The sequence below is a fragment of the Ammospiza caudacuta genome, chromosome 1 (genome assembly GCF_027887145.1).
Source record: "Ammospiza caudacuta isolate bAmmCau1 chromosome 1, bAmmCau1.pri, whole genome shotgun sequence".
Lineage (NCBI taxonomy): Eukaryota > Metazoa > Chordata > Aves > Passeriformes > Passerellidae > Ammospiza > Ammospiza caudacuta.
In genome coordinates, this window is record NC_080593.1 from 142916254 (window position 1) to 142942116 (window position 25863).

General features: G+C 41.0%; 1 protein-coding gene and 1 non-coding gene across 2 annotated transcripts; one reads left to right on the plus strand and one right to left on the minus strand.

The window, feature by feature from the left end:
* The first annotated feature begins 309 nt into the window (after nucleotides 1-309).
* TBC1D31 (TBC1 domain family member 31) lies at nucleotides 310-23263 on the plus strand. The gene is made up of 22 exons (XM_058806062.1): nucleotides 310-513; nucleotides 2477-2623; nucleotides 3149-3264; nucleotides 5137-5315; nucleotides 7614-7765; nucleotides 8216-8375; nucleotides 8621-8821; nucleotides 9981-10157; nucleotides 10970-11049; nucleotides 11153-11299; nucleotides 11578-11711; nucleotides 12700-12833; nucleotides 13409-13588; nucleotides 14562-14794; nucleotides 15404-15553; nucleotides 16747-16882; nucleotides 17674-17760; nucleotides 19484-19621; nucleotides 20446-20622; nucleotides 21010-21160; nucleotides 22205-22321; nucleotides 23022-23263. The coding sequence occupies exons 1-22, from the start codon at nucleotides 425-427 to the stop codon at nucleotides 23213-23215; spliced, it is 3279 nt and encodes a 1092-aa protein (XP_058662045.1). The 5' UTR covers nucleotides 310-424; the 3' UTR covers nucleotides 23216-23263.
* Nucleotides 23264-24758: 1495 nt separating this feature from the next.
* Nucleotides 24759-24831, minus strand: TRNAM-CAU (transfer RNA methionine (anticodon CAU)). Its single transcript has one exon. It is a non-coding gene; the product is annotated as a tRNA-Met (tRNA).
* Nucleotides 24832-25863: the final 1032 nt, after the last annotated feature.

A 25863-nucleotide genomic window follows, 5' to 3' on the forward strand; every position in this document is an offset into this window, starting at 1 on the left:
GAAACGGGAGCGGGCTGTACCACGCGAACGGCGTCCCCCGGCGCGGAGCGTGGGCGGAGCCCTGAGGGCAGCGCGGGAGCGGCGGCGCCGGGCGGGGATGGAGCGCTGCGATCTGGGCGAGCGGCGGCGCGGGCCCATCTGGAGCCGCAGGGCGGGGGCGGCCGCACCGCGGGGGTAACGGGGCCGGGCCGGGGGTGGCGGCTGCCCGAGAGGAGCGGGCGGACGGGGCGGGGCCGGCCCGGGCCCACCTGAGCCTCTGCAGAGTGGTTGAAGGGGCAGCCCGGGGATAGCCGTTCAGATTACGAAAGGAGCGCGTTCCCCTCGGGTCACAGACTCGCTGCGGTTGGAAGGGGCCTCTGGAGATCATCCGGTCCAAGCCCTGCCACGACACGGCCACCTAGAGCAGGGTCCGGGTGGGCTTGGAATGTCTCCGGAGAGGGACACTCCACCACCTCCTGGGCAGCCTGTTTGGTGCCCTGCCATCCTCAACGTGAGGTTCTTCCTCCTGCTGAGGTGAAACTTTGGTGTTTTGGTTTAAGGCCGTTGCTCCTCTCCTGTCGCTGGGCAGCACCGAGAAGAGTCCGGCACGGATGCTCTTGGCACCCGCCCTTGAGATACTCACAGATATTAATGGAATGCGCTCCTGAAGGCGGAGCCGGTCCCCAAGGAGGCGCTGACAACCCCGCGCTCAGGCTGCTCAGCTCGGCCGGGCACTTACCCTGGTTTAGGTGTATTGAATAAAATGCCACGGAGAAATTCCAGGAGATTATTCGCAGTGTGGTGTGCTGTGTAAATACTGCCTGGTCTGAGCTGAAGAGCAGCAGCACAAACGCTGCTTTGGAGGCCTCTGTCCTGGGGGACTCTGGAGGCTGCCCCGTGAGCTCCCGACTCTGTTCTCCTGGCTTAGTTCAGTTGCAGGGAAACTTCTGAAAGGCAGAGAGTGACGTTGAAAAGGTCCGGGGTGGGGGCTGTAGCTGCAGTGATAGGTACTTGTGTTTCAGGGTGGTTTTAGAAGCAGAAGTCATACTTCATTTGTTAGGGCCTTTAATGTCATAATCCCACACAAACGTCACTAGATTTCAATTACACTTTAAAATATTTTATCTTTCTAATTTCATTTTTATGGCCCTTTTATTGAAGAAAAGAATGGGCTTAATAGTGAGGTGCAATTAGTTTTATTTCTAGTCTGCACCATAGCTGTATCTGTTCACTGAGAGTTTGTGACAAACCCCCCAGCCCCATGAAGGTGCTGGGTAGCATATTCTGTGTCTCAGAGCTATCAGCATCTCATATAACTATGGTCAGAGCATTCTGCAAGTGCTCTGCAGTCTTTAATCGGCCTGCCAGTATCTGGCACAGTTTTGGTGTTTAGCTTGGCTGTGAATTCACATCCAAGTGATAATACAAAATTATTGGCTTGTTAGGCAATAAATCCAGGAATAGCAGATCTTCCAAATCTCAATGTCCTGCTTCCTGGAAAACCCTTCCTCTTACAGCTTATTCTGCACATTTCTGCATCTAGCTCTGTTTTATGTGGGCGGCACCGTACAAGGATAGAAGTGGAAAATTGCAAACTTTTGTTCTACAATAGCTCAGATGAATAGTAATAAATCAGGCTTTCTTCATAGAATCATAGAATGGTTTGGAGGGGAAAGAGGCCTCAAAGATCACCTAGTCCCAACCCCCCAGACACCTTCCACTGGACCAGGCTGCTCAGGGCACCATCCAGCCTGGCCTTGAGCACTTCCAGGGATGGAGCATCCAGAACTTCTCTAGGGAGCCTGGTTGTCTCACCACCCTCACAGTAAAGAATTTTTTCCCAGTGTCTAATGTAAACCTACTCTCTTTCAGTTTGAAGCAATTCATCCTTGTCCTGTCATTCCAGGCCTTTGTAAAAAGTCTCTGTCCACCTTTCTTGTAGGCTCCTTTCAGGTGCTGGAAGGCCACAATTAGGTCACATCAGAGCCTTCTCTTTTCCAAGCTTAACAATCCCAATACTTTGGAAGACTGTGAAAAGAAGTGATATTAAAACTGATTTTCCCCACATCTAAACAGACTGGTTTCTTACAGTAATGCACAGTTTCTCAGTTCTCTAGAATGTTTCTTTGCAGTGGTAATGATGAGCCAGATTCCTTGCTCAGTGTTGAATTGGGCTTTCAGATACATCAGTATATATTAGTGTTATTCATTATTAATGGAGATCAGGTAACCAGGAACCACACAAAGGGATTGTGAATGGTGAATTTCCCCCTTCTGCTTTACATGCCTCCTACCCACCTTCCAACCCAGTGAATTACTGCCTTTGTAGTGTATTTTTATATTAGAAATACATGGGTTTCATGGGAGATTTTTCATAGAACATGGAAAATCAGAATTGGAAAATCATAAGATAGAAACATTTTAATCCTATGTCTTAGAGATATAAATGTTAATAAAATGATTCTAAGCATGGTTGTTTTGCTGGCTTTCTTCACAGAGTTATGGTGAACATAACCCACAGTGTCCAAGGGTACCATTCCAAGACAATACATTTTCTGAATGTGGCTTTTGACAGTTCTGGGGATTCCCTCCTCGCTGGAGACCGCCAGGGGAATATCTATGTTTTTGACTTGAATGGGAACAGGTAAGAATATTTCTATCAAGACTTTTTAATTGTCTGAGACATCTGTAGCATTCAGGGGTGTGGAACTTGCCTGGACAGGATCCCACAGGTCAGGTTTTAACTAGATAGTTTTAAATAGGTAATCATTTGCTCAGGGCTAAAAGTTCAACCCAGTGTCTCATGTAGGCTCCCTAAATGTTATTTCATTAGTTTAGCTGCTCAAAAAATCAGAGGCTTGCAACTGTAAAAAGAACAACAATGCCATAGAACTTAAGGGTACCACCAGAAGGTACTGTTGGGCCAGTACAGATCAGTGAGTGACCACAAATTACAGTAGACTAGACCTAGTGTTTTCATGTGCAGAAATACATCAACCAGTCTTTCAGCATTTTACGACTGAGTTTGGATATTATTTCCTTACTCCCTTCTTCTGAGTTTATTTTTTTCTCTCTGTGTAATGTATTGAAACCAATTAAATTATTACTTCACTTGACATTAAATGAACCAAAGCTTCCTAACACAATGAGAATGTGTATTTTTAAATAGGTTCAACCTTGTTCAGAGAACAATGCAGGCTTGCACTGCTTTGGCATTTAATCTTCGCAGAAAGACAGAGTTCCTCGTGGCTTTGGCAGATTATTCTGTTAAGTGCTTTGATACAGGTAAGGAGAGATTTCAAGGCTTAAATTTTATCTGTAATGGCATGAAAACTTACATAATTTTAGTTTTGAGCTTACATTTTTCAATAATTTGTTTTATGCAAATTATACTATGTATTTCGTGCCATCTGTCTGAAAAGTTTGGGCCTGTGTTGGTTGTAGTCCTTGGGTAAATGAACCTAAATGAACCCTTTGCTTTGCCAAAGTTCTTTATTCTCACTGAGTCACACAGGCATTTGTTTAACTGAAGTCCACCACAGGATTGTAGTTAGGTATGTTACCTTTTTTTTAAGCAGTTTTTAATATGTTTACTTTGAATGAGGTACTGTATTAAAATAAAGCCAAAGCCAGTTGACAGTATGTTAGTTTGCAACTGAACAAATTCTTGATTATATTTACAGTAAAATATTTGAACAAAGTTTTAGACAATGTACAAACATTTAGACAATGTACACTAAAAGAAATGTCAATACTTTTGAGTATTCAAGTAATTCTATATCCTTATTGAAAAGCAATATTAAAAATTAACATTACAGCTGTGTGTCTCTGTCTTGATTAGAAGTTAAATGGTGAAGGGCAGTGACAATTCATTCTTCATAAATTATTCTTTACCTATCAGAAAATGCATTTGTAATGTATCTCCATTATATCCAATTATTATCTGAATTTAAATATTTTTAAAAAGCTGTTGGAATCACTCATCTACAGTTTTAGGGCTTGAGATTATCTGTGAAGATTTTAATGTAGCACAATGTTCCTCAAAACAGAGGAAAAGTCAGAGTTAAGGTCTGAAATCCCCTGCACTCTTTCTTATCTTTTCAACAACAACAAGACCAAACTTAGATGTTTGGATGCACTTAGAAAAATCTTTATTACTCCAGAGAGTACTGCATGTTCATGTGGTGCTGTTTCCAGATACCAAGTCATACTGAAGAATGTTCTAAAATATGAAAGGTACTCACCCAAACCAGTGCAGTTCCTTAGGGTATTAGACACTTCTTAGCTGTTGGGCTCCATCCCCTTCTTTAGAGGACACTCTCTAATCCCGTGTCGCCTCTCAGGTGATGCCAGCTTTAAGCACTCCATTGTTTGTAAGCACAGCAGAAAGTTTGACTGTTGGTCTTTATGAGCTGCTTTATGGCCATTTCCTATCTTTGATGCCACAGCAGTAGCTGGAACCACTCCATGGGCTGCCAGGCAAACCACCCAGTGTAAACAGTGTAATTGCCACCAGTGCAGTTTGGTTGCTGAGGGAAGATTAGTGGTCATGCAGTCACAAGTGGGAGACATTGTAGTCAGAGGAGCCATTTCTTTAGAATGCAGTGCACAGCATAAAAATGTTTAAGGTTCTAAAAGAATTAATGAGCTGTTGCTTTCTGACTCTGCCGTCACAGCCTGTTGTCATTAAACCTTTTTTCTTTGCACCTGTAAATAGTTGTGTAATCATTCACACATTCTGTCCACAAGTAAAAACAAGTGCAGAATTCTCACTAGAACATTCAGTCTCAGCTTCTGTGGGTGTTCACATCAGATATTCTGTGAGGCATGCTGAACTTAACTGATCACATTGTTCATGGCTTTTTAAGATTGATTTTTAGGCTAAATGAATCAAGTCTGTGCAAGTTGGCTTTCTGTGCAGAACTGAGCATAATTTGTAAAATGTTATTTAGAGATGAGGAGAAGGTTGTGCCTCTAAAGTATAATACCTATATGAAGACTGATATCTTTGTTTCTTGTGTGTTGGGCTGTGATGGTAAATGGTTATGTACTAGTTATGCTTAAAAGTCTCTCACAACATAGTATTGACAATAAAGACTAAAGTAGTAGTTGTTTCACTTTGAATAGCTTTCATATCTTTTTCATCAACTTCTGCAGGAACCCAGGAGCTAGTTAGTTGGATGAGAGGCCATGAATCTTCTGTGTCTTCCATCTCTGTCCATGGCTCAGGCAAGTATGCCATCACCACTTCCACTGACACAGCTCAACTGTGGGACCTGGACACCTTCCAAAGGATAAGGAAGCTGAATGTTCGTCAGTCTGTGGGCATACAAAAGGTGAGTAAAGAGCAACTGCTAAAGGTGAACAAGCACACCACAGTAGGTACAACATCTCATATTAAAATCACATTACTTGTAAATAGTCTTCAAAATACAGGTTAATCTTTTTTATCATCTTTGGGCATCTCATCTTAACATTCTTCCCATCACATCACCCAGATCATTGAAATAATGACTCAGTAGTTGCAAAGATCTCCTGGGAACTTTTAAGGAACTTCCATCTTTAGAGATACTCAAAACTTGCTTGGACATGACCTTGACTGACCCAATTTAACTTGGAATTTGGGAACCATCTTCTAGGTTGACCTTGCATCAGCCTAGGGTGGGCTCAGAGGACCTGTGTAGATTGATTGCATCCTGAATGGTAGTAGGATTTAAGGGTGTTGTTAAAAAAACAGTTTTGGTGTCATAATGGTAACTTCAAACAGTCACCACCACTTGCCTCATTCGGCTTCGTATTCCAAAGCTCTTCTGTCTGTGCAGGCAAAGCTCTGAATGTGGGAACAAACGAGGCTGCAAAGGAACTCAGCAAAAAGAAATCACTGCTTCTCAGCCTGGTGGTTCCTTTGGTTCTGTTTGCTGCACAGACACACTGGAACAGCACGGGATGAGAAGGATGACATGTTTGTGTCAGGGAGTGGTTTAAGTAGGTCTCCCTTAGCATTACACTATTTTAAACAGGTCTGCCTGCGCCACCAAATGTCACACTTTGGTCTAGGTACTGCAGAAAGTCCTGACCCAGTGCCTGAGCATGGCTTGCACACGTGCTGCCCTGCAGTGAATAGTCTGACAAACACCACTTCAAACCAAGCCTCTCGTCAGGCTGGCCACTAAAAAGCCATGCTGCTTTTGCAGAGAACCAGGCTATTCATTTGTGTGTCCTCACCCACTTCTGGGTCAGGCAGAAATTCTGTCAGCTTAAAATAGTCACCTAGCAATTACTGGGAAAGATCATCCATCAATTTTTGTTTGTTTGTTTTATTAAAACTGTTGTGTAGCACATGTTGCTAAAATAATTATAACATCTTTCCTCCAAAGATGGATGCATTTCTCTAGTGAAGATTTTTCTAGTGCTCAGTATCTTTCTTTCTTTGTGTAGGCTATGTGTAGGGACTTCTTATTGCTAAGTGGCTCTTGGAATTTGGTAGGATGAGGATGTTGCAGTATGGAAACAACTTTAAAAGCCAAACAGTAGAGATTATGATTGAATTAATAGATCACATTTGGGAATCAGGAGCCTGCTCTGTGTGGTGCTACCATTTCTTACAGGACATTATGCAAATGATCTAGATTTCATTTTCCTGTCTTTAGAATAATGGTATTTATTCTCATTCCACAGTCTAAGACATACAGGTAAATATGTGCTTTACTGAAGTTCAGATTTATTATTAGACTGCAGGCCCGACACTCAGTATGCAAAGCTGGATTCTTGCTTGCTCTCTGAGCCACTGTAGCAGTGTCACTCATCTTGTGTGCTTTTTGGTGCCTCTTGAGCCCAGTTGCACTCCAACATACACCTTCTGTTAGGTTGGCATGGGGCAAAACTAATTTAAAAATACAGAGACTGAGGTGCAGAGTGAACAGACAGCAGGTGAGACAGATGAGAATACAACACATCTACAATGATCATTTCCAAAGCATCACTGTTTATTCAACAGCTGCTTGTGACCATCCTGTGGTATTTTTCTATGGCAAAGCAGAAAATTACCAACTATTTGGTACTCCAGTTTACCAAAATTCATTTGCTCTCAATTCTTTGTCTGGTCTTCCTCAGGGACCCTGAAGGAGGACAGATAGCTCAGTCTGTCTGAAGATAAATTACTCTGGTAGCTGAGATGACTCTTTTCCCCACAGGTTACTTTTGCTCACTGTCAAGTGACTCATTTGTTTCAGTTACTAAGATGAAACCCAGCCCACATATCCGTATTTCCAGATTTTCAAGGCCCCAAGAGATCATTCAGACCAAAATTATGAACTTTGTAGCACTGACTTAATCTCAGCCAGTGATGTCCCCAATGTTTATATTGCGTCCTTGCTGCACTCATTGGGAACAATAAAGTTTAACAGTCATAAAAACAAGACAGATAAAATTTAACAGTTATTTCAGTGAGTTAAACTGGCTTAGCAAAGGGTACAACACATTTTAAACAGTGCAAGGAGAGCAACCCTACTCTTCTCTAGGCTGTTACAGTAATAGCCACACCTGCCATGTTTTATTTTGCCATGCACTTTGGTAATTTAAAATGTACTTCCTTGACAACATCCCATTTTTTTTTCTTTTCCATATTCTTCCAGGTTTTTTTCCTTCCATTGAGTAACACCATTCTCAGCTGTTTCAAAGATAATTCTGTTTTTGCATGGGAATTCGATACTCTTCAATGTAAATACCAGTTGTCACCTCCTGTAGAAGGTTCTGTATTATTTTATAAGGTGTTTGCTGTTACCAGGTAAATTGCTATTTTAAACATTCTAAAGGCAGACTATAAAAAATATGGTTTTAAGCAGATTCTCTTTCTTTATTTGTAATACTTTGTGGAAGTATTGACCTATCTACTGTGATAAGCTTTTGAACTCTGCTGTGACTGATACTTTCAGCAAAGATCAGTAGCAGTTTTTATTATAGTCCCATAACAGTTGAAATAAATTAGGCTGATTTTTAATGATCACTAAAATAAGGTTTAAATTTTATTTTATAATATCCTTTAAGGATAATATCCTATCTTTTACTAAAGCAAATTTTATTTTAGGAGCTACTTTGTTCTTTCAGGAGAGTATCACAGGAATAATGGCCAACTCAAAAGTGATTTGAGGGCATAGAACAAACTGAACAATCTCTCTTTTTAGCTAACACCAATTTAAATTATAGTGTGCTGATGGAAGCTTTCCCTGTGATGCAGGGATGGTCGGACTTTGGTAGCTGGTGGGAAATCAAATCATCTTCACTTATGGTGTTTGGAATTAAAGCAGTTGATAAAAATAATCCAGATGCCGGAGAAGGTGCGAGCCGTCCGTCACCTGGAATTCCTCCCTGACAGTTTTGATGGGGGCTCCAATCAGGTCAGTTTTTTCATAAAGCTTAAGACAGGAGTGTTTGGGTAGTGGATTCAACACCTGTCCTTGGAGGGCTTTTGGGGGGCTCCAGGGATTTAGGGGTATATGATACAAAAGGAAAGTTATTGTGCTGAATCTTTGCTCAGCTGCTCCTTTAACTTAATGAAATGTCATTGCTGAATTGGGTATTCCAGGTATTCCACTTTGTTTTACATTGGCAGTATTAATGGATGAATCCTTTTAACTTGTAGGTCCTTGGAGTGTTAAGTCAAGATAATATTTTGAGATTTATCAATATAGAAACATCCCAAATTCTTTTTGACATTGGGAGTCCTGAAGAGGGAATTAGTACAGCTGTGATTAGTCCAAATGGACGGTATATTGCTTCAGTAATGGAAAATGGGAGCCTTAACTTATACAGTGTCCAAGCTTTGACTCAAGAAGGAAATAAGGTAGAGTATTTTACATTTCTTAAAACAGTAGTAAGTCCTCTTAAAGATGATCTTTGTCTGCATAAGCAGACTGCATCAGCAGTAGTTTGCAGAGGTGCCTATTTAACAATACAAATAAAGAAAAAGTGATTTGTACAGTTTCCTTCATAGTTCCTCCAGCCTGTCAGATAACTTGGTGTTTTTAACGTATAGTGTTGGAAGGGGGAGATGGTATTTCTTTCTATAGCAATTTGTGTGCATCAATTTCTTTTTGTAATGGTGTTTTGGAGGAGATGGAAACAGAATAATTGGGCCTCTTCTGTTCTATTTCCTACAGGAAATACTTTGCAGGTAATGCTCTCTTAAACTGTGGGCACAAATGGTGTTTTTGTTACTGTGATTTTATTCTTCTTACTGTGTTATTGGATACCAGCACCCATCATTTATGGCACAATGATACACTCCTAATCCTCCCTAAATAACAAACATTCTAAATACCAGTTCTTATTTTATTACATTAATTTATTAATGGGAGTCAGGTTTCTAAATACAGAATTCCATGTATCTTTAATCACCGTGTCTTTGATGTAAACAGTAAGCAGCTGTGGATAATGATGGAGCTGGAGCTGAGGAAGGATGTGTAAAGATGTCACAGCATTCCATTTGCACTTTTGCTGACAATTTGACATGAACTGGGATATCCACTTTGTCACTTGCTTTCACAATCTCCAGCATTGAATTAATTAATACCTGCCTGACACTGCAGACTAATTAAAGTTTGTAAAGGTGTTCTGTGTTCTTTTAACTGGTGCTATAGAAATGCAAAATATTTTAATGACATTGAGAAACACACTAAAGTAAATAACCTTAACAGTGCATGATACACATCTATAGTATCCCAATTATATTTTTACTGTTTGCTAAGCAAGGGAATAACATGATGTTTGAGTTAGCTTGGAAGCTACATAAACCTTCCCATAGTTAGAGCAATTTTATTTGTGGACGTCCTTTTCCAGGAGTATACAATCTATATCTGTTTGTTTATAGTATAAATGTGGTTCTAGTCTTCTTTTTATGGCCATCATACTCAAAAATGTAGCATATAAAATAAACAACAAATTATATTTCTGTGTAATCTGTCTTACAAGATTTTAACCAAGCTATTTTCACTTAATACTAGCTTCCACCATTCATGTTCAAAGTTGTAGAAGATGGGCCCAAGTACACATCAGAGGCAAATAAACTGATCACAAAAGTGACTTCAGAAAGGTCAAAGGGGCCATGGAAATCCAAACAAAGCAAAATTCAAAGCAGGTTGCTGAAACTGCAAGCAAATACATCACTTGAAAATAAAGAGGTAGGAAGAAATTGCAAATATTTTGTCCTTCAGTCTGCAGCGTTTATATTTCATTGCCATTTGCTTTAAAAAATAAATTCAGGCACTGAAGTGCTTGGGTATTTGAGCAGAGCAGGGATTAAAGAAATTTTAGTACCATTTTCTCTCTCTATTTAGCCCATACTCCTACAGTATGTGACACAGCCACAGCTGCCTCCAGTCTGGGGTACCTCTGCAGTTGTTCAAGCAACTTGTGACACATTTGGTATTTGCTAGATCTGATCTGCTTCCCTGCAGAAAGCCAACTGGCACATCTAAAATGTCTGCCTAGAATCCATGTCCTTTTTTTCTTAATTATTTAGAAGATTAATTACTGTTACATTTATTCCCCTCTGTCATCACAGTGCCATTTTTTCTCTCTGTCTTTACCTTGTGCCTTTTTTGTGTGTATATATACATTATATATATATTCCTGTTTATGTGTCACCATATGATCTATTTCTTATGTTAGTAATGATCTATTTCTTATGTTAGTATTCTTTATGGTTTGCTATATGCATCATTTATTTGTACACAGTTCAGCCAGTTTGGGTCTGATCTGCTTCTGACTGAAATCAATGGCAGCTGTTCTCTGAGTTCAGGAGACAATAAATGATGATGGAATTACCTTTTTGTTTTTGTTGAAGTTCCTGGGACTATGTAGCAGACAGCAATACATGTTTGATTTTTTCTTTGACATTATGTGATAAACTTCAATATTTTGCCACTCTCATTGATTAAAGTGCAAAGAAAGAGAAAATAGTTACATTTACTGTTGATCTCCTGTTTTGTAGAATGAATTACCAGGTGGATTAAACAAGAAACGTCTGCAGGCCTTACTGAAAGGATTTGGAGAATATCCAGCTAAGTACAGGTGTTTTTTATGTGCATGTTCATGCTTGCACAAAATAAAATTGCTTGTGTTTACTGGCCTGTGAAAAAGAATTTCCTTGACTAAGGCTGCATTTTAATTGCAGGATGTTTGTTTGGCGTTCCTTATTACAACTTCCTGAAAACCACTTGGCATTCAGTAGCCTGATAGATAGGGGAATCCACAGTGCATTTGTAAATATTCAGAAAGAGTATCCTATCAAAAGTGGGAAACTGCTGAGAGTTCTACAGAGGTAAAATATGTATTTGTATTTATTTAAAATAGTACTGATTCTTATTTTCAAACAGTCACCTGAAATGTATCCAGTAGCTGGAAACAGCTGTAAGAAAAATTCTAAAATGACATAGTAGTGCCCTCATGCAGTTTTGTTTTGGTAACTCCTACAATCCTGCATCTGTCTTGAAGTTCACAATTTTTCTATGTTGTGGTTGTAAAATACATGCTATATTTTTATTTGATTTTGGATCAATGTTTCCTACACAACATTTTTTTGTTTGCCCCTGTGTACAGGACCTTGTCAGCTCTAGCTCACTGGTCTGCTATCTTTGCCGAGACACCTTACATGCCTTTGCTAGCATTCCCATTTGTAAAATTATTCCAGAACAACCAGCTGATCTGCTTTGAGGTTGTTGCTACAGTAGTAGGTAAGCAATGATTTTAAAAACTCAGATATGCTTCAACATGTTTAAGCTTTCCAAAGCAAAAGAGCTTTTCCTGCTGAAATGAATAAATTATTTCCTTATTTATAGGTCACCATGGTGTTACCAGGAATTAATATGGAGCTTAAAACAAAAACCTCAAAATATGAGACTTCCTTTTGCAGTGTTTCTAGCAAAAAGTTAGCAGTTTTAACAGTGTTTGTAAAGTCTAATTGAAATGTATCTAGCATTTGCAAACTCATATGTATCTAGTGTAATTATATCATAATAATTAAGTCTCTGAGACATGGGAAAAGTAGTCACAGCCACCCAGCCTACCTGTCACCTGCTCCCAGCCAACAGGGAATGATCTCTTTCAAGGTTTGAATGATCTCTCAACTAAACTCTGTTTAGTTGTCTTCAGCATCACATTTGTCTGAACACTGGCTGTGGCAGTCTTCTGGAGAAACATTCTAAATTAAAGTGCTTTACACTTAAATTAGTTGTTGCAGCTGCTGCTAAATCTACAGAAGATATGTGCTGCCAAGCATACATACCCACTTTGAAATCACATGCTGTTGGTGAATAAGTATCCAAGTTTACAGAAATTATTCTTAGTATGTTAAAAATTACTTGATCCAGGCTGTAGTTTTGTGAGACAGAAACACTGATTTAAGTATTCCCATCTGCCTCCCATGCCTTAGTCCCACAGCTCACAGATTTTTTTTCACTTTGTATTTGAGCCAGATCAGTTCTTCAGGCTGGTTCACAGTGTACTGACACAAAACCCATGCCAGTGCAGCTGGAGGAGCAGTGTACTGTGGGAATGGTTTAGGAACACTCAGAAAGAGAAGAGATGGGAGTATCTTAAATAGGTTTTGCTGCCTGAAACATCTCCTTAAATGCATCAGCTTGGTTACCCAACTTCAAAGTTGTCATGAGTCTTTTGCTCTGGATTACAGTGGATTGTGTTCAGCTTCTTGTTCTCTTTCAGTTAATTTTTGCCAACACTGGTTTGAGTACTTTCCCAATCCTCCAATTAATGTCCTTGGTATGATGGAAAATGTTTTGGCACATCATGACAAAGAACTGCTTCAGCATTTAATAAAATACAATGTGACTTCACAGGTAATAGTCTGGACAGCTTTTGTATCCAAAAATACACTGCAGCGAATAATAGTGCACTGTTATTTTATTTCAATGAATTTCTAGTTTGGGGGAGTTTTCATTAAATAGCAGTGAATTATGTGGGAGTGTAAAGAATATATCATTGATTTCCTGTTGTTTTTCCTTGTCCATGATCATATGTATGCTACTTTAGTTCCTTAGAAGTTCTTTGCTTTCAAGTCCACATTGCTGAAAAATCTACTCATCAAATTATAAATGTACTTTTTTTTAACATGGACATAAGTGTGATGAATTAATTTTCTAATCCCTGTTTATCATTAGGGATGATTTTAGCTTCACAAATCTAAACAGAACATTCAGACATCCAGTGAAATAAGAAATGTATTTGTAATCACCCCAGATTACTTTGAATGTTTAGAGTAGGTGGTGAAACTTATCTTGAAATGTTCTGTTATTTCCTTTTTCATAAATTAGTACACTCTTGGTATAAGGCAAGAAAAATCACATTGTTTCTTTAAAAGGAATGGTAAAATTGTACTAATGGATTATTTTGTCAATTTTCCCAAATAATTCAGGTTTATGCTTGGCCTCTCCTAGAAACACTATTATCTGAGGTTCTAACAAGAGAAGAATGGCTGAAAGCCTTTGACAATATTTTCTCCAACCATCCTTCATACTTTCTAATGATTGTCATTGCCTATGTTATATGTTCCAGAGCTTCCTTGCTCCACTGTAATCAAGCAGCAGATTTTGAGGTAAACATTTTCATATTTAAGTTAATCATGTGGAAAAGATGTATAAAACATTGTATCTGTTGTTAGGTTACAAGGAGATCCATTTCCAAATTAATATCTGGTACTTGACAAATGCACAATAAATGAGTAAAACACTGAGCAGTTTCCTGCAGTTTCATGCAAGGAGAACTTTAAAAGCTTTCAAAAGCTTTCTAATGTCCCCAAAGGCTATTTTTTAAATTTCAATAGTTCATCAAGCACAAAATAATTTTGTCTCTTTTTGGAGGATCTAGTATGGACTTCTGCCTCTGGAGACAATACACAATAATTCTGTAATGTTGTATCATTATCCTCTTGTCAGATTTTCAAAATTAGTCAGTATTATTGGATGTTCTCTGAAGCTGAATTAAAATGTTTCCTTATGTTTAATGTTCCATGGGAAGAGGATTCTTTTTCTGTGTAGGCAAACACAGGGTTTCACCTCTAGAATGTGCTTATGAGCAGTCAATTTGACTGACACCAAGCAGATAACATTATTGCTATGTTTAATAATGACCATTTAGAGATTTTCTTGGTAGATAAGATCTTTGACAGGAAGAATAGTCTTGCAAGAGGAGAAACTTCTGAGCTTCATGGCTGAACACTGAAAGTCAAGGCAGGTTTATCCAGTGGTAGGAGTCACTGTTGGACACTCTAAATTGACACCCAGCTTCCCAAATGCCTTACACAGCTGCCATTTGAGGAGAAGGAAAAGAACCACAGCATCCTTTCCCACCTTGAAGAAGTTTGGCTCAAGTCACTTGAGCTGGTGATGTTTTATGGATTGGTAGGGAAAACTTTAAAAACTTTTAAAATTAACTGTTGAAATATATATCTTGCTATTTTTCATGATAATTCCCAGATATGTGTATTAAAAATAAATATATATTTGTGTAAAAATACATAAAAGTGCATAATCTTGTGTAGAATGTAAATGGCAGCATGTCTCTTACAGTTTTTCTTTCATCACCGTAACAACGTGGACATTGATGTTGTGATTAAGGAAGCCTATCATCTTATGGAGGCTACACCTCTGGATATACATCCCCAGCAAATGCTTGAGGACTTCACACCACTTACAAAAGGACAGTACCCTGTGTTTAATAAATATCCCATGTTCATTGTGAATTATCAAGCTCAGAAATGGGAGAAGATCAGACAAGATGAAATTGAATACTTGAAAGAGAGGTATTAATGAGAAATTGAAGACAGTCTGAGTCTGGGAAGGACAGGTGGACATAATTGCCTTTGTATGTTATACTGTGTAGTCTTGAGAAGAGAAAGAAGAAAACTCAGGAAAAGGACTTGAAATAGCTGCTAAAGGTTGAGAGTCACTTAGTTTGACATGTTTTTACATTAAATCATTAGTCTTATCTTAAATAAAAATGTCTGCTAATTAGCAGAAGATATTGGGCTACAAGTCACTGAACTTGGAAGCTCATAGCCAGACCCTAAACTTCTGTTGACCTTGTGGGGCCCAGGTTTTGAAGGGCCAGGAGTTCTTAGCTTGCTTTTGAAATCAGTGGGTACCATGATGCCAAGGCACCCTTAGAAACCAGGTTTTGTTAAGAACGTGAGGAAGAGAGTACCTGCACTCATCTGTAATGCCCTGTTGTCTCTAACAGTCAGTGTGGTAGCTCTTCCTCATGTACCTTGTCACTATGAAGGGGATGCCAGATTCTTTCATGTCATCTCATTTCAGCAGCTCTTTGCTAGTGCTGTCATCAATTTCAAAGTAATCAAGTGATTTCTTGATATTTGGTTTGAATGATTAACATGTGACTTCCTTCCATGTAGACACTTAGCACATGAATCAGAAGCCAAAGCACAGGAACAGAAAGCAGAAGATGAAGCCTGGTATCAAAGGCAGAAATTATTTCAAGAAGCTGAAGAACAGAGACAAAAAATCCTACTGGAAGAAGAGAAGTTGGCAGAACAGAGGCAGAGGTATTAGAATATAGGAAGCATTAGGGGTCTGGCTACTGTAGCCTGCTATTACATTTTTAACCATGAGTAAAGGAGAAATAACCACTAATTTGTACAAATTGTAATGTGGGATAACTGTGGTCTGGTGGGTCATATTTTGGTTAGGAATTAAGTGATCTGGGTTGTATTACTACCTCACCTCTTACTCCCTGGAGGGAATACAGCAGATTAGAGGTCAAGTCACTTCATATTCTTGTCTCAGCTCCCAGCCATTTTTCTGGTTCCTTCAGATTGGGAAGTCTCTTAAACAGTCAGCTGCTGTGTGTCTGCACTCTGAGACTTCAGACTTGCATTGTGGGCACACCCACACTGCAGATACAAAAGTAACTTACAGGATCAGTGACTGTGCACAGTCTTGGACTTCTAGTGGATCTAGACAAACAACTGCTTTGTGTATCAGTTTATAAGCAAAGAGTTGTGATGGTAATGAAGCTGAACTGTAGGTCTGTACCTTTTGCAGTTGTGAAGGTTTAAGAGAATTTCAACATCTCTGTAATTTCTTAGATGAACTACAGGTAATCATGGAATCATTTAAGTTGGAAATTACCTTTAAGATCATCAAGTCTAACAGTTAGCCCAGCACTGCCAGGTTCACCACTAAACCATGTCCATAACCACCACATTTTTGAGCACATCTCCTAAATCTCTGTAACCTACAGAGTTGGGTTGGTTTTTTTTTCTTTTTTTAAGAGAACAGCAAGACTTTATTTACAAATTAATCCTTGAGTTTCTGGTTTTGTTTCTTGAAAGAGTTTGATATTTACCAAATAAACTTTTTTGGGACTAATTTTGTGCAGGAAGAGATACCAGGACACTGGCAGTTATTCTAAGGAGTAGTTTCCTGTTTTGGACCCTTACAACATTAAACTAGTACTTATTAAAGTGGAGCAGAAACAGGGCACAGGAGTATAAAGCTTAATTTAAGATATTGCCATTAGAAGATGTGTGTCTGTGAATTTCATTTTGTCTCATAAATGAAAACTGGACATTTTACAGGAAAGAAAGCAGCCATCCTAAGCTTTGTTAAGCTGGAGATGAGCTCATAGTAATTAATGGCTAACTGCATTGTGTGTTTGTGCTCTTTGGTACTGACCTTTTATGTATACAGTATTATTTCTGTTATTTGTTTATTTCTGTTTATTTTGGCCTTGAAGGCTTGCTGTGGTGAAAAGAGAACTGAAAGTAAAGGAACTGCAACTTTTAGATGGTTCAAGAAGGCGTTTTCTGAACTACCACCAAGATCAGCTTCAAATGGAACTGAAATGTCTCCATGATGAAATTGCAAGAAAGGTTGAGTATTGCTCAGTAGGGAAAATAAACAAGGAAAAAGGGCATAACTAAAATTTTAGTTGATATACTGTGATCTGTGAGCCCAGAGGTATATTTAGCATGAGGCAGACTGCTTCAAGTGGTAAATGCATTATTTATCAGTTAGTGGCAGTGTTGAAAAATGTAATGAGCTCCTTAAAGGACTAGTGAATTCTCAGCTGTCTGTGGGCTGTATGTCCAGATTGCAAATTAACTCTGCCATTGATTGAGAGGCTCCACAGTGGCCTCTGGCCAGGCCTGGCTCTGCCTCCCAATCACTAACCCAGGCACCATGGCATGCAGTTGTGCCATGGGAATGGTGCTGAGAATGGAAGGGTTTGCAGCTCATGGGCACTTTCTGAGCCTTTGCAGGGCTATTCCTTGTGTCTCAGTAACACACTTCACAGAGCACAGTGCAGCTGGGGGGCTGTTTCTGCAGTCAGGGCACTGTAACACTCCTCAGCTCCAGCTCAGCTCAGGTTCTGCCAGGTGCAAAGCAGCCCCTTCCCCTTCTGCCCACTGTCCTCCAGAGCATTCTGGCTTCAGGGACTCCTTCCTCGATTCAGAGCTGCCTGTGGCAGGTTTTCAACATTAGTTCAAGACTGGTATTTCCCTAACATAGCTTGGCTGGATGCAAAACTCTTCTGTGCCTCTTCTCCACCTTGCCCTGTGCTTTTGTTATGCAGTATTTTCCATTCTTCATATGACAGAAAACTAACCAGAACTTAGGAGCATGGGGTTTGGACATTCTTTTTGATAATGTTTTTTTAAAACAAAAGAACAAGGCATCTATGAGACAGCAGGAAACAAATGCTGTCCAAGATACAGAACCGGAATCACAGAAGCAGCTTTTTGAACAGGTAATTATTGGGGAACTGTCCAACATACAAATATTAAATGGTTGTTCATTTGAAGTTCTTGGATTTGATTGTGTTCATGCAACCATACCTTGTGAGGAGAAATGGGGGTGTGGTATTTTTCTCCTTTCTCTTTAATGATTTTTTTAGAGTAAATCCTCTGTTGATAATAGCATTAACACAATTCACTGTTGTCTTGGGGAGTTTTGGGTAAAAACAGTTATATCCTCCCCATTTCATTCTTTTCCTCTGCTGAGGTATCATTTGGTTGCTGCTAGGTTTAGTTATGGGCTCAGCTGCTTGAGGGAAGTGAGGAGCATGAAAATAAGAAATAAGTGTATAACAATGTGTTCCTCATCCAGAAACTCCCACCTTTTCATCTGTGATATCCAGACATATCTGCATTTTCTGGAGAGAACAGTATAGCAGATTGATGTAGGTGATGAAAAAATGTCTAGTTGCCAATAACATCATTAAGCAAAAAGGAGTGGATGGTTCATCAGGAATGTGCAGTTCCTTTCTGAAATGACTGATTTATTCAGAAATATGGCTATTCAGTAATAAATGGCTTTAATCAGTAATTCTGTTTAAAGTTAAATTTTAATTAATTATTATAAATAATTATTATAAATTACTGCAAAGCAAGGATGCCAATGCAAGGCTTTAGAAATGTTCATTTTGATTAAAAATACTCAGTTAAGTGTTTAGAAATCAAAGCTACATGTACCCATTTTGAGTATGTGTAGATCCAACAGAATAAAGGAGAAGTAGACATCCAGCTCTCTGACCCTCATTTTGAAACATGTCAGTTTATCTTTGGTTTTTTTAAAGCTTTTGGTCATAAACTTGTTATAATCCATACTGAGCACGACTGGGCTAAATTTCTGTTAGCATTTATTTATTCAATGCACAGCCAACTGTATTGTGGCTACATAACACAAACCAGGCTAAGCTCATTTGTATTCATGTAAAGTCAGCTCTCTAAGGAACTAATTCTGCAGTGATCATCCTCTCCAGGCTAGAAAGGTAGCAATTATTTAACTAGCTGAGGATCTCTGTTTGCCCACAAGAGTCTGTGCAGACAGGCTTTCCCTGCACTGTCTCCCTGCTGTCAGCAAGGGTCCCTGCTCCAGCTTCAAAGGATGTTGACTTTGCCTCAGCTGCTTAGTAGATTCTTACATGCCTGGGAAGGAGTTTTAACTTTTGCAGAAAATTGTGTAGATGTGCCCCGGTGAATGTGAAGAAAAGGTGGTAAGCTGAAATGCTGTTTCTAGGTCTGCTGTTGGTTGTACTTTGGAAATCATCTCTGCATTCAGGCTGCAGATGTGTTTATTACAAACCCCAGTGCCATGAAACACACTTTATAGTTATGAAACATTTTGGGGTTTTGGCTAAAATTTGCCATAAATTGCAGAATATTTTCATTATGAATCTAGTTCATTTAGGTTGGAATTCTGCTTTTATTCACCATAGTAATCTGGAGAATGGAATTACATCCCTTGTCATGACTCAGGCCACTGTTATGACTCATGCTTCATCTCGTTCCAAGTGGATAAAACAGCAGGGTCTATGACTTTCTTGGACAGTTATGAAATGTAGGGGGATGAGATGTGTGGATATATTCAAATACTAGTTTAATGAAATTTTAATAAATGTTAAAGAGATGGAATTACCAATGTGAGCTAGTAGCTTAGCAACAATAATTTTTGTTTTGTGTGCTTGGCAGCATCTAATCAAAGACCAAGAGGTAGTTACAAAGGAAATTAAAGAGGTGGAGGCCCATCGAAGAAGGGTGGATTTGGAAGATCAACGTGTTCAGAGATTGATAGAAATGGATAAAGAAGAAATACAGAAAGCTCAGACAGTAAGATGATTGGATCTTAACGTGTTGTGGGGAGTCAATATGCTAATTTATACAAGTAGTACTGGTTAATAGTATTTTGACTGTAATGAATTAGTTCAAGTCCATATGGAATATTTTCTAAAGAAATCTAATTTCTAGATACCTATATTAATAGATTAAGATTCTATGTTTAAAGTTTAGAGATTTCCAAAAAACTGAAGTGTCCAAACATCTCTATAATATTGAAATTCTCTGGACCTGCCAGAAATATTAGCTTTTATTTTTGTACTTCTCAAAACTTAGAAAGCATGTAAGACTCAAAAGTGCTTTTCAAAACAAGTCATCCTCCTGATAAGGAACATGTTTTGTTTGTAACCATAACAAAATAAAAGAAAGCCTCAAAGGAGATTTCAGTTGGTAGTACTTGGCAATTCAGCTGTAGAAGCTGTCTTCTAGATCACAGTAATGAATGTGTGTAGCTTGACATTAGGAATTGCTCAGATTTTCAAGCTCAGAACTTGTAACTGCACAGTTGGAGAAATAGTTGCAGCTATCCCACTGCCCATATGCTTGGCATCTGCATTTGTGTATTGTCTAGAAATAAACATATGGGTCTGAATTTTTGTAAACAGCATTTGATTTTTGGAAGCAGATGGATGTGGGTGAAAGTATTGGCATTCAGGTATCAATCTTATGTCAGCTGCACCTGTTAGTGCAGCTAGTGACTCTAGCAGGGACACCCGACAGGGATCCTGGAGACCACCTCAGTTTGTCCTGCCTGCTCTGTAGGTAGGGCTGTGCACTTGGAATAGACTGAATTTCTGGTAAGAAATGTGTTTTATTAGGTGGCTGAAGAAAATGTAGCCAGAGGTGAGCAGAAGTACACTGACAGTGACTGGAGACCCAGGTGGGATGAGCAGGACCAGGAGGAGTGCTACAGAGAGATTGCCAAGCTCCTGCATGACAACAGGGTGAGAGAAGCTGAACTGCTCAAGGCCATGAGGGAGGCAGAAGAAAAAAAGGTATTTGCATAATTTCTTTTTCTAAGTGGGCCTGGCAAATATGCAGAAAGCTGAAATGTATTAGAGAAACATTTTGTTAGAATTCTCCTTTTCTGTTTTGACTGGGAGTTTCTGGAAGCACAAGAGTGAATTGGTAAGGGTGGTTTAGCCTTAGGAAAGCATATTCCTATTTCTGTAAGTTCCTCTCATTTTTATTCTCTGACCCAAGACTTTTACCTTTCTCCAGATGTTTGAATGAGACATTTTTCAAAGTGAAACCTTCACACAGCTGACTATCACATTTTGATTTTAGGATGATGTGTAATCTGTAATAATCCAGATGGTTCTATTTGTTGCTTTTTCCTTGCAACACATCTGTTGAAGACATTTAATATCTCTGTTGCACAGCAGGAAGATGTTGTACAGAATAAAGCCCAACTGGAGGAAGAGCAGAAGGTGGCTGCTGCTGCAGATGGGCACAGGAAGCAGTTCTTAGATGACAGAATGAATGATGAGTTAGAACTGGCTGAGAAGCTGCAGAGGGAAGATGGCTGTTTTGGTGAGCACGTAGATAACACAGTTCTGTGTGGATGTTGGCATGAAGCATTCAACAACTGAACACAAATGAACTGTCCAATATTGGGGATAAACTTAAGCATAATTCCTTTACTAAGCACTCCATAACTGCTTATTGGCAATATTCTTTCATGAAACAGATGTATCTATTTTCCAAGGCCAGACTTAGAAAGAAATCTCAGTTTGACACCTATCAAATGCAGCAATATAAATGGCATATTTGGTCGGAGCACAGGTCTAGCTCATCTTAAAATAATTTTAAAATCGCATCCATTAGAAATTTTCTGTCAAATAATATTTTCCTATGACATACAGTATTATAGCAAGAAGTGGTATAATACTCACATACAGTATTATAGCAATAATACTTGTGCTTTTTCTAAGTGTTTGTTAAAAAAAAACAAAAAACCCCAACACATTTATGTGCTTCCTGAATTGGTCAGTACATGCTTCTCAAGTGCTGCATTTGTGTGTTTTTGCAGGTATTTCTCCTACCCCCACCATGCTACCAAGGCTTACATAAAATTAGTGATTAATATTAGGGTTAAGTGATTAGTATTGCTTTGGGCAAACTTTTTCAGCCTTTGTCCTTATTTACTTAATGTCTTAGTATGAAGTATTTTGCAACTGTGCATAATTAAAATGGGTGGCTCCTAAAACTACAAGCATAAGTAGCCATATTCCATATGATCTTAGTGGCCTGTTTGTCAGAAGATTAATTATATAGGAAGAAACAGCACATGTAATTTCTTAAAGAGCTGTAATTTCTTGAAGGGAATTTTAAGAAATTAATGAAATTACAGAGCTGTAATTCCTTAAAATGAAATGCTGTGATGCATAGCTTTGACCCAAAGAGTAGAAGCATTGACCTCTAATTCTGAGCAAATTGTACTTGCCATTAACTGGAGTGGATGATTGTTCTACCTTTGCTTCCTGGAGAAAAACTGTTTTACCTCCAGCTAGAAAAATTCACTAAAAACTTCAGTAATTTTAATTTACAAAGAACCCTTCTTTCCATTTCCCACAGAGAGACTGCATGATATAAAGGCCAGGTGTACAGAGAGAGGGGTGGAAGTCCAGCAGGTGCCAGGGTCTGGAAACATCTCTCCCAGTGATCTGTCTACATTAGCATCATCACTACGCAGTAAGTGTTTAAGTTAGGAGTGTTTTTCACATTTGGTTTCAGAGCATTGCTGGAACACCCAGCTGTGTGATTGAGCCATTAGCTGTGTAGGTGTTTAGTGGATAGTAAAACCAGTTTATTGTTGTGTTCTCTTTCACCTGCAGAAAATGTCTTTGCTCCCAGGGATGGCGTAGGTAAGAAGTGCCTGAAGTGTGTCACGTTATGAGAGTGGTCCTAGTAAACCTCAGCCTAATTTAGTTGCATTCTGACCTGATAATCTTGCCCATGCTTTTCCTGTCTTCATAGCTGTTTATGATTTGAGAATGTTGAGAGGCTGTAGAGCTGTCTTTCATCAAAATCTGACTGGGAGTTATAGTCAAGAATAAGTCTAATTTCTTCTGGTCTGTCTCTGTCCTAGTTACTCTAGGACAGAGACAGGCAGTGAAAGCAGTTTCAGTTCCAATGCACCTTACGTACAAAGGTCTGCAGGCAATGGGAACCTCTGGACCTGCTGTGGCCCCCATTAGCATCTGACCTGGTAGCCAACAGAGGCACTGCTCTCACAGAACTTGCTCTCACCAGTCTGAGGGCTGCCTCACATCCAGGGGTACTGAAAGCCAGCATTTCTCTGCCAGACATGTCTGTTTTGCAGCAGGTGTTTGTAGTGCTTATGGAAAAGCAGCAGTTGCAGTGCTAAGTTTGTTGCCCTGTTTGTCCTTAGGCAGGAGCCGGGCCGAGCTGGCGCGCCGGGAGCGGGAGCTGATGGCCGAGGTGCGGCGCCTCAGACGCAGGATCGCCTCACGGGCCCGGGCCGGGCTCCCTGCAGCCCCTTCCCCACCACAGCCTGCTCACCCTGAGGGGACTTGCACTGCACCTTTAGCTGCACCTTCAAATTATTCATCAGTGAAAAGCTAAATATGTATAGTGTGTATAGTGTGATTCAAGATGGATCATAGACTTATTAAAGGCTTTTGGAGATATTTTTATGTAAGAATAAAATCATAGCTAGAAAATATGTCTTTTGTTTGTAACCTTGCTGTTATTTTTTACTTCTAAAATAAACTAATTTTTTACCATTAAGTTACTGAATGTGCAGTATTTGTATATTTCTTTTTTTTTGGTGGCTGCCCTGACTTGAAGAAACAAACCACTGTTAAAATGTTGATTTTGTCAGTGATGTGAAAGTGGATTCTACAAGTTGCAGCAGGGAAATCTGCAATCAGAGAAAAGAATCCTTTCCAGCGAGAGCCAAACACTGAAACCAAGGCCCAGAGTGGATGTGGAGCACCTGCTGCTGGAGATGCATGTAGTTGTTACACATATTAGCAAGTTCATTCCATGAGAAAGAAAGGGATAGAGGATCTAAACAAATACCTTGTTTTTCGTAGTGCTTGTGGTTTTTGACCCAAGTCAAGAACATTATGTGGTGTTACAGTAAAAGGGAATAGGGCAAAGTAAATTAGAGTGAATCATCCATAATTGCTACACACCATGCTGATACAGGGGTAGACTTGGCCCTGTAAAAATATGAGGACTGGGATCTTAATTTGTTCTGCTTCCCCTGGGGTTTTGCTGATGCTCTTTGGGGCATCAGTATGGGAGCAGAATGCTCCTGCTGGCCCTGGGGCTGAGGCACTGGGCAGACCCAGGATGATACCCTGACCTGCAGCTTTTTGTCACCTGGGGCGGGGAACAGCCTCTCTGCTGCTCGTTAAATTACATGAAAACCTAAAAGCACAAAGCTCTACCTGGTTTTCCTTGCCTTAACATCCTCTGCATCTGGAAGTAGAAAGAGTCACATTAGCAGCATCCAGGATCCATAGAAATGTCACTGCAGAGTGACATTTCAGCAGAGTGTGGAGAAGAGGCATCATTCCTTTTCAAAGGGAGAAAAATGCAACAAGCCAGGATCATCTCGGAGGCAGAGGGAGTAGATGAGAAAAACTGGCGTTCTCTGATGATTGTCTTGGAGTTTACATATACTTATTTCTATATTTAAAGGGAAATATTAAATTCACTGAGGTTTTGACCTGCACCATGAGCTATGTCTGTGTCTGCCTGTGGTTTGTAAAAGGGTAAAGCTGTAAATGTGCATAAACTGGAGCGTGTCTCGCAGGCAGGGCCGGTGTCCGGCCGTGTCCCCACAGCAGCTTCTGGGCCCTGCCCACAGCCCGACCTCGAGCGTGCCCGCTGCCCACCGCAGGAGCCATTGCCCGTGCCCACAGCCCTGCAGGGCTCGCAGACAGCCCAGGGGCTGCCAAAAGCGAGAACAACCGCAGGAGTTACTCCCATGGCCCAGCACCGGCAGAGACAGGCCCTTGACCTGGAACCGCCGCTTCGGAAATCACGACGAGCACGGCTCGGGAGTCACGGACCGGCTCGGGGCGCGGTGTCGGGCGAGTTTGTCACCGCTAAAAGCGCGGGGGACGCTGCCGAAAGCAAAAGAGCTGCCCGCCCTTGCCCCGTGTGAGGATCGAACTCACGACCTTCAGATTATGAGACTGACGCGCTACCTACTGCGCTAACGAGGCGGCTGACTAGCTCGCCTCCGTGAGGACTCTTAGTCCTACCGGCGGCCTCGCTCCTCGGTGGGGCCACAGGAGGACACGGCCCGGCCCGGCCCCTCCTCCGCCCACAGCGGGCGGGGTCCTGTGCTGCCCGTGCGGGGGCTCGCAGTGATCATGTGGGACCGCAGCGTGACAGCGGGGCTGCGCTAGAGTGACACTGTGAGGCCCCATAGTATAACCTGTGAGGAGTTATACTCCCCCATGTGGGGGACCAGGCTGACCCTGAGGGACACCGGGGTGACCATGAGAAATCGTGGCCGAGGAGGGGAGGGCCGTCCCTGGCCCCGATCGGCGTTGGCAGGGCACAGTCCTGCCTGTCAGGGTAATTAGATGGCATCATTTTCGCCCTAATTGCGCAGAACAGGTCAGGAGATAATTAGTGACTTTCGGCCGCGTCTGGCAGCTGCGGGCGGATGTTGGGGGCGGAGGGAGGATCGGGGTAGTTTTTAAAATCACCCCAGAAGCTCCGGCCGGCCCCGCCACCGCCCCTCCTCGGCCCCACGTGGTCGCTCCGGGATTAATATCCGAGCCTTTTCATACTCTTCTGTGTTTCGTACATCTTTGTCTCATCTTTACGTGTGATTTTTTTTTTTTCCCCACCCCATAGGGCACCTGACATAGCCCCAGAATCTGTGCAGCTGCCCTGAAAAGCTGTCCCTGAAGACGCCCGTGCTGCCGAGGCCAGGGCGGCGGGACCCTCTCCCTGTCCCGCACGGCCCCAGCCGCCCTCACACGAGCCCGGGCCGGCACTCCCAGGACCCCGCATCCCTCTGGAGCCGTGGCACGGACACGGGGCAGCCCCAGGGGCCAGGCCAGCCCACCCGGGCGCGGGAAGTGTGTCACGCGTGGCGCTGCAGCCAGGCACGCACGCAGGTATGGACGGACACCCGGGGCAGCTGCGGCCGCCCCGCCTCCCTCGGCCAGACCGGCCGGCCCGGCTGCCCCCGGGCTGTCACCCGCGCTCCATCCCCCTAATGACACAGCACGGAGCTGCCA

What these genes read in the sequence shown, in the direction of transcription:
- TBC1D31 (XM_058806062.1), top strand. Translation starts at nt 425, where the DNA reads ATGTCTCCGGAGAGGGACACTCCACCACCTCCTGGGCAGCCTGTTTGG. An exon ending in TTGATGGGGGCTCCAATCAG is followed by an intron (nt 8,376 to 8,620) that starts GTCAGTTTTTTC and finishes TTTAACTTGTAG; the next exon opens with GTCCTTGGAGTGTTAAGTCA. An exon ending in GGTTGTTGCTACAGTAGTAG is followed by an intron (nt 11,712 to 12,699) that starts GTAAGCAATGAT and finishes GTTCTCTTTCAG; the next exon opens with TTAATTTTTGCCAACACTGG.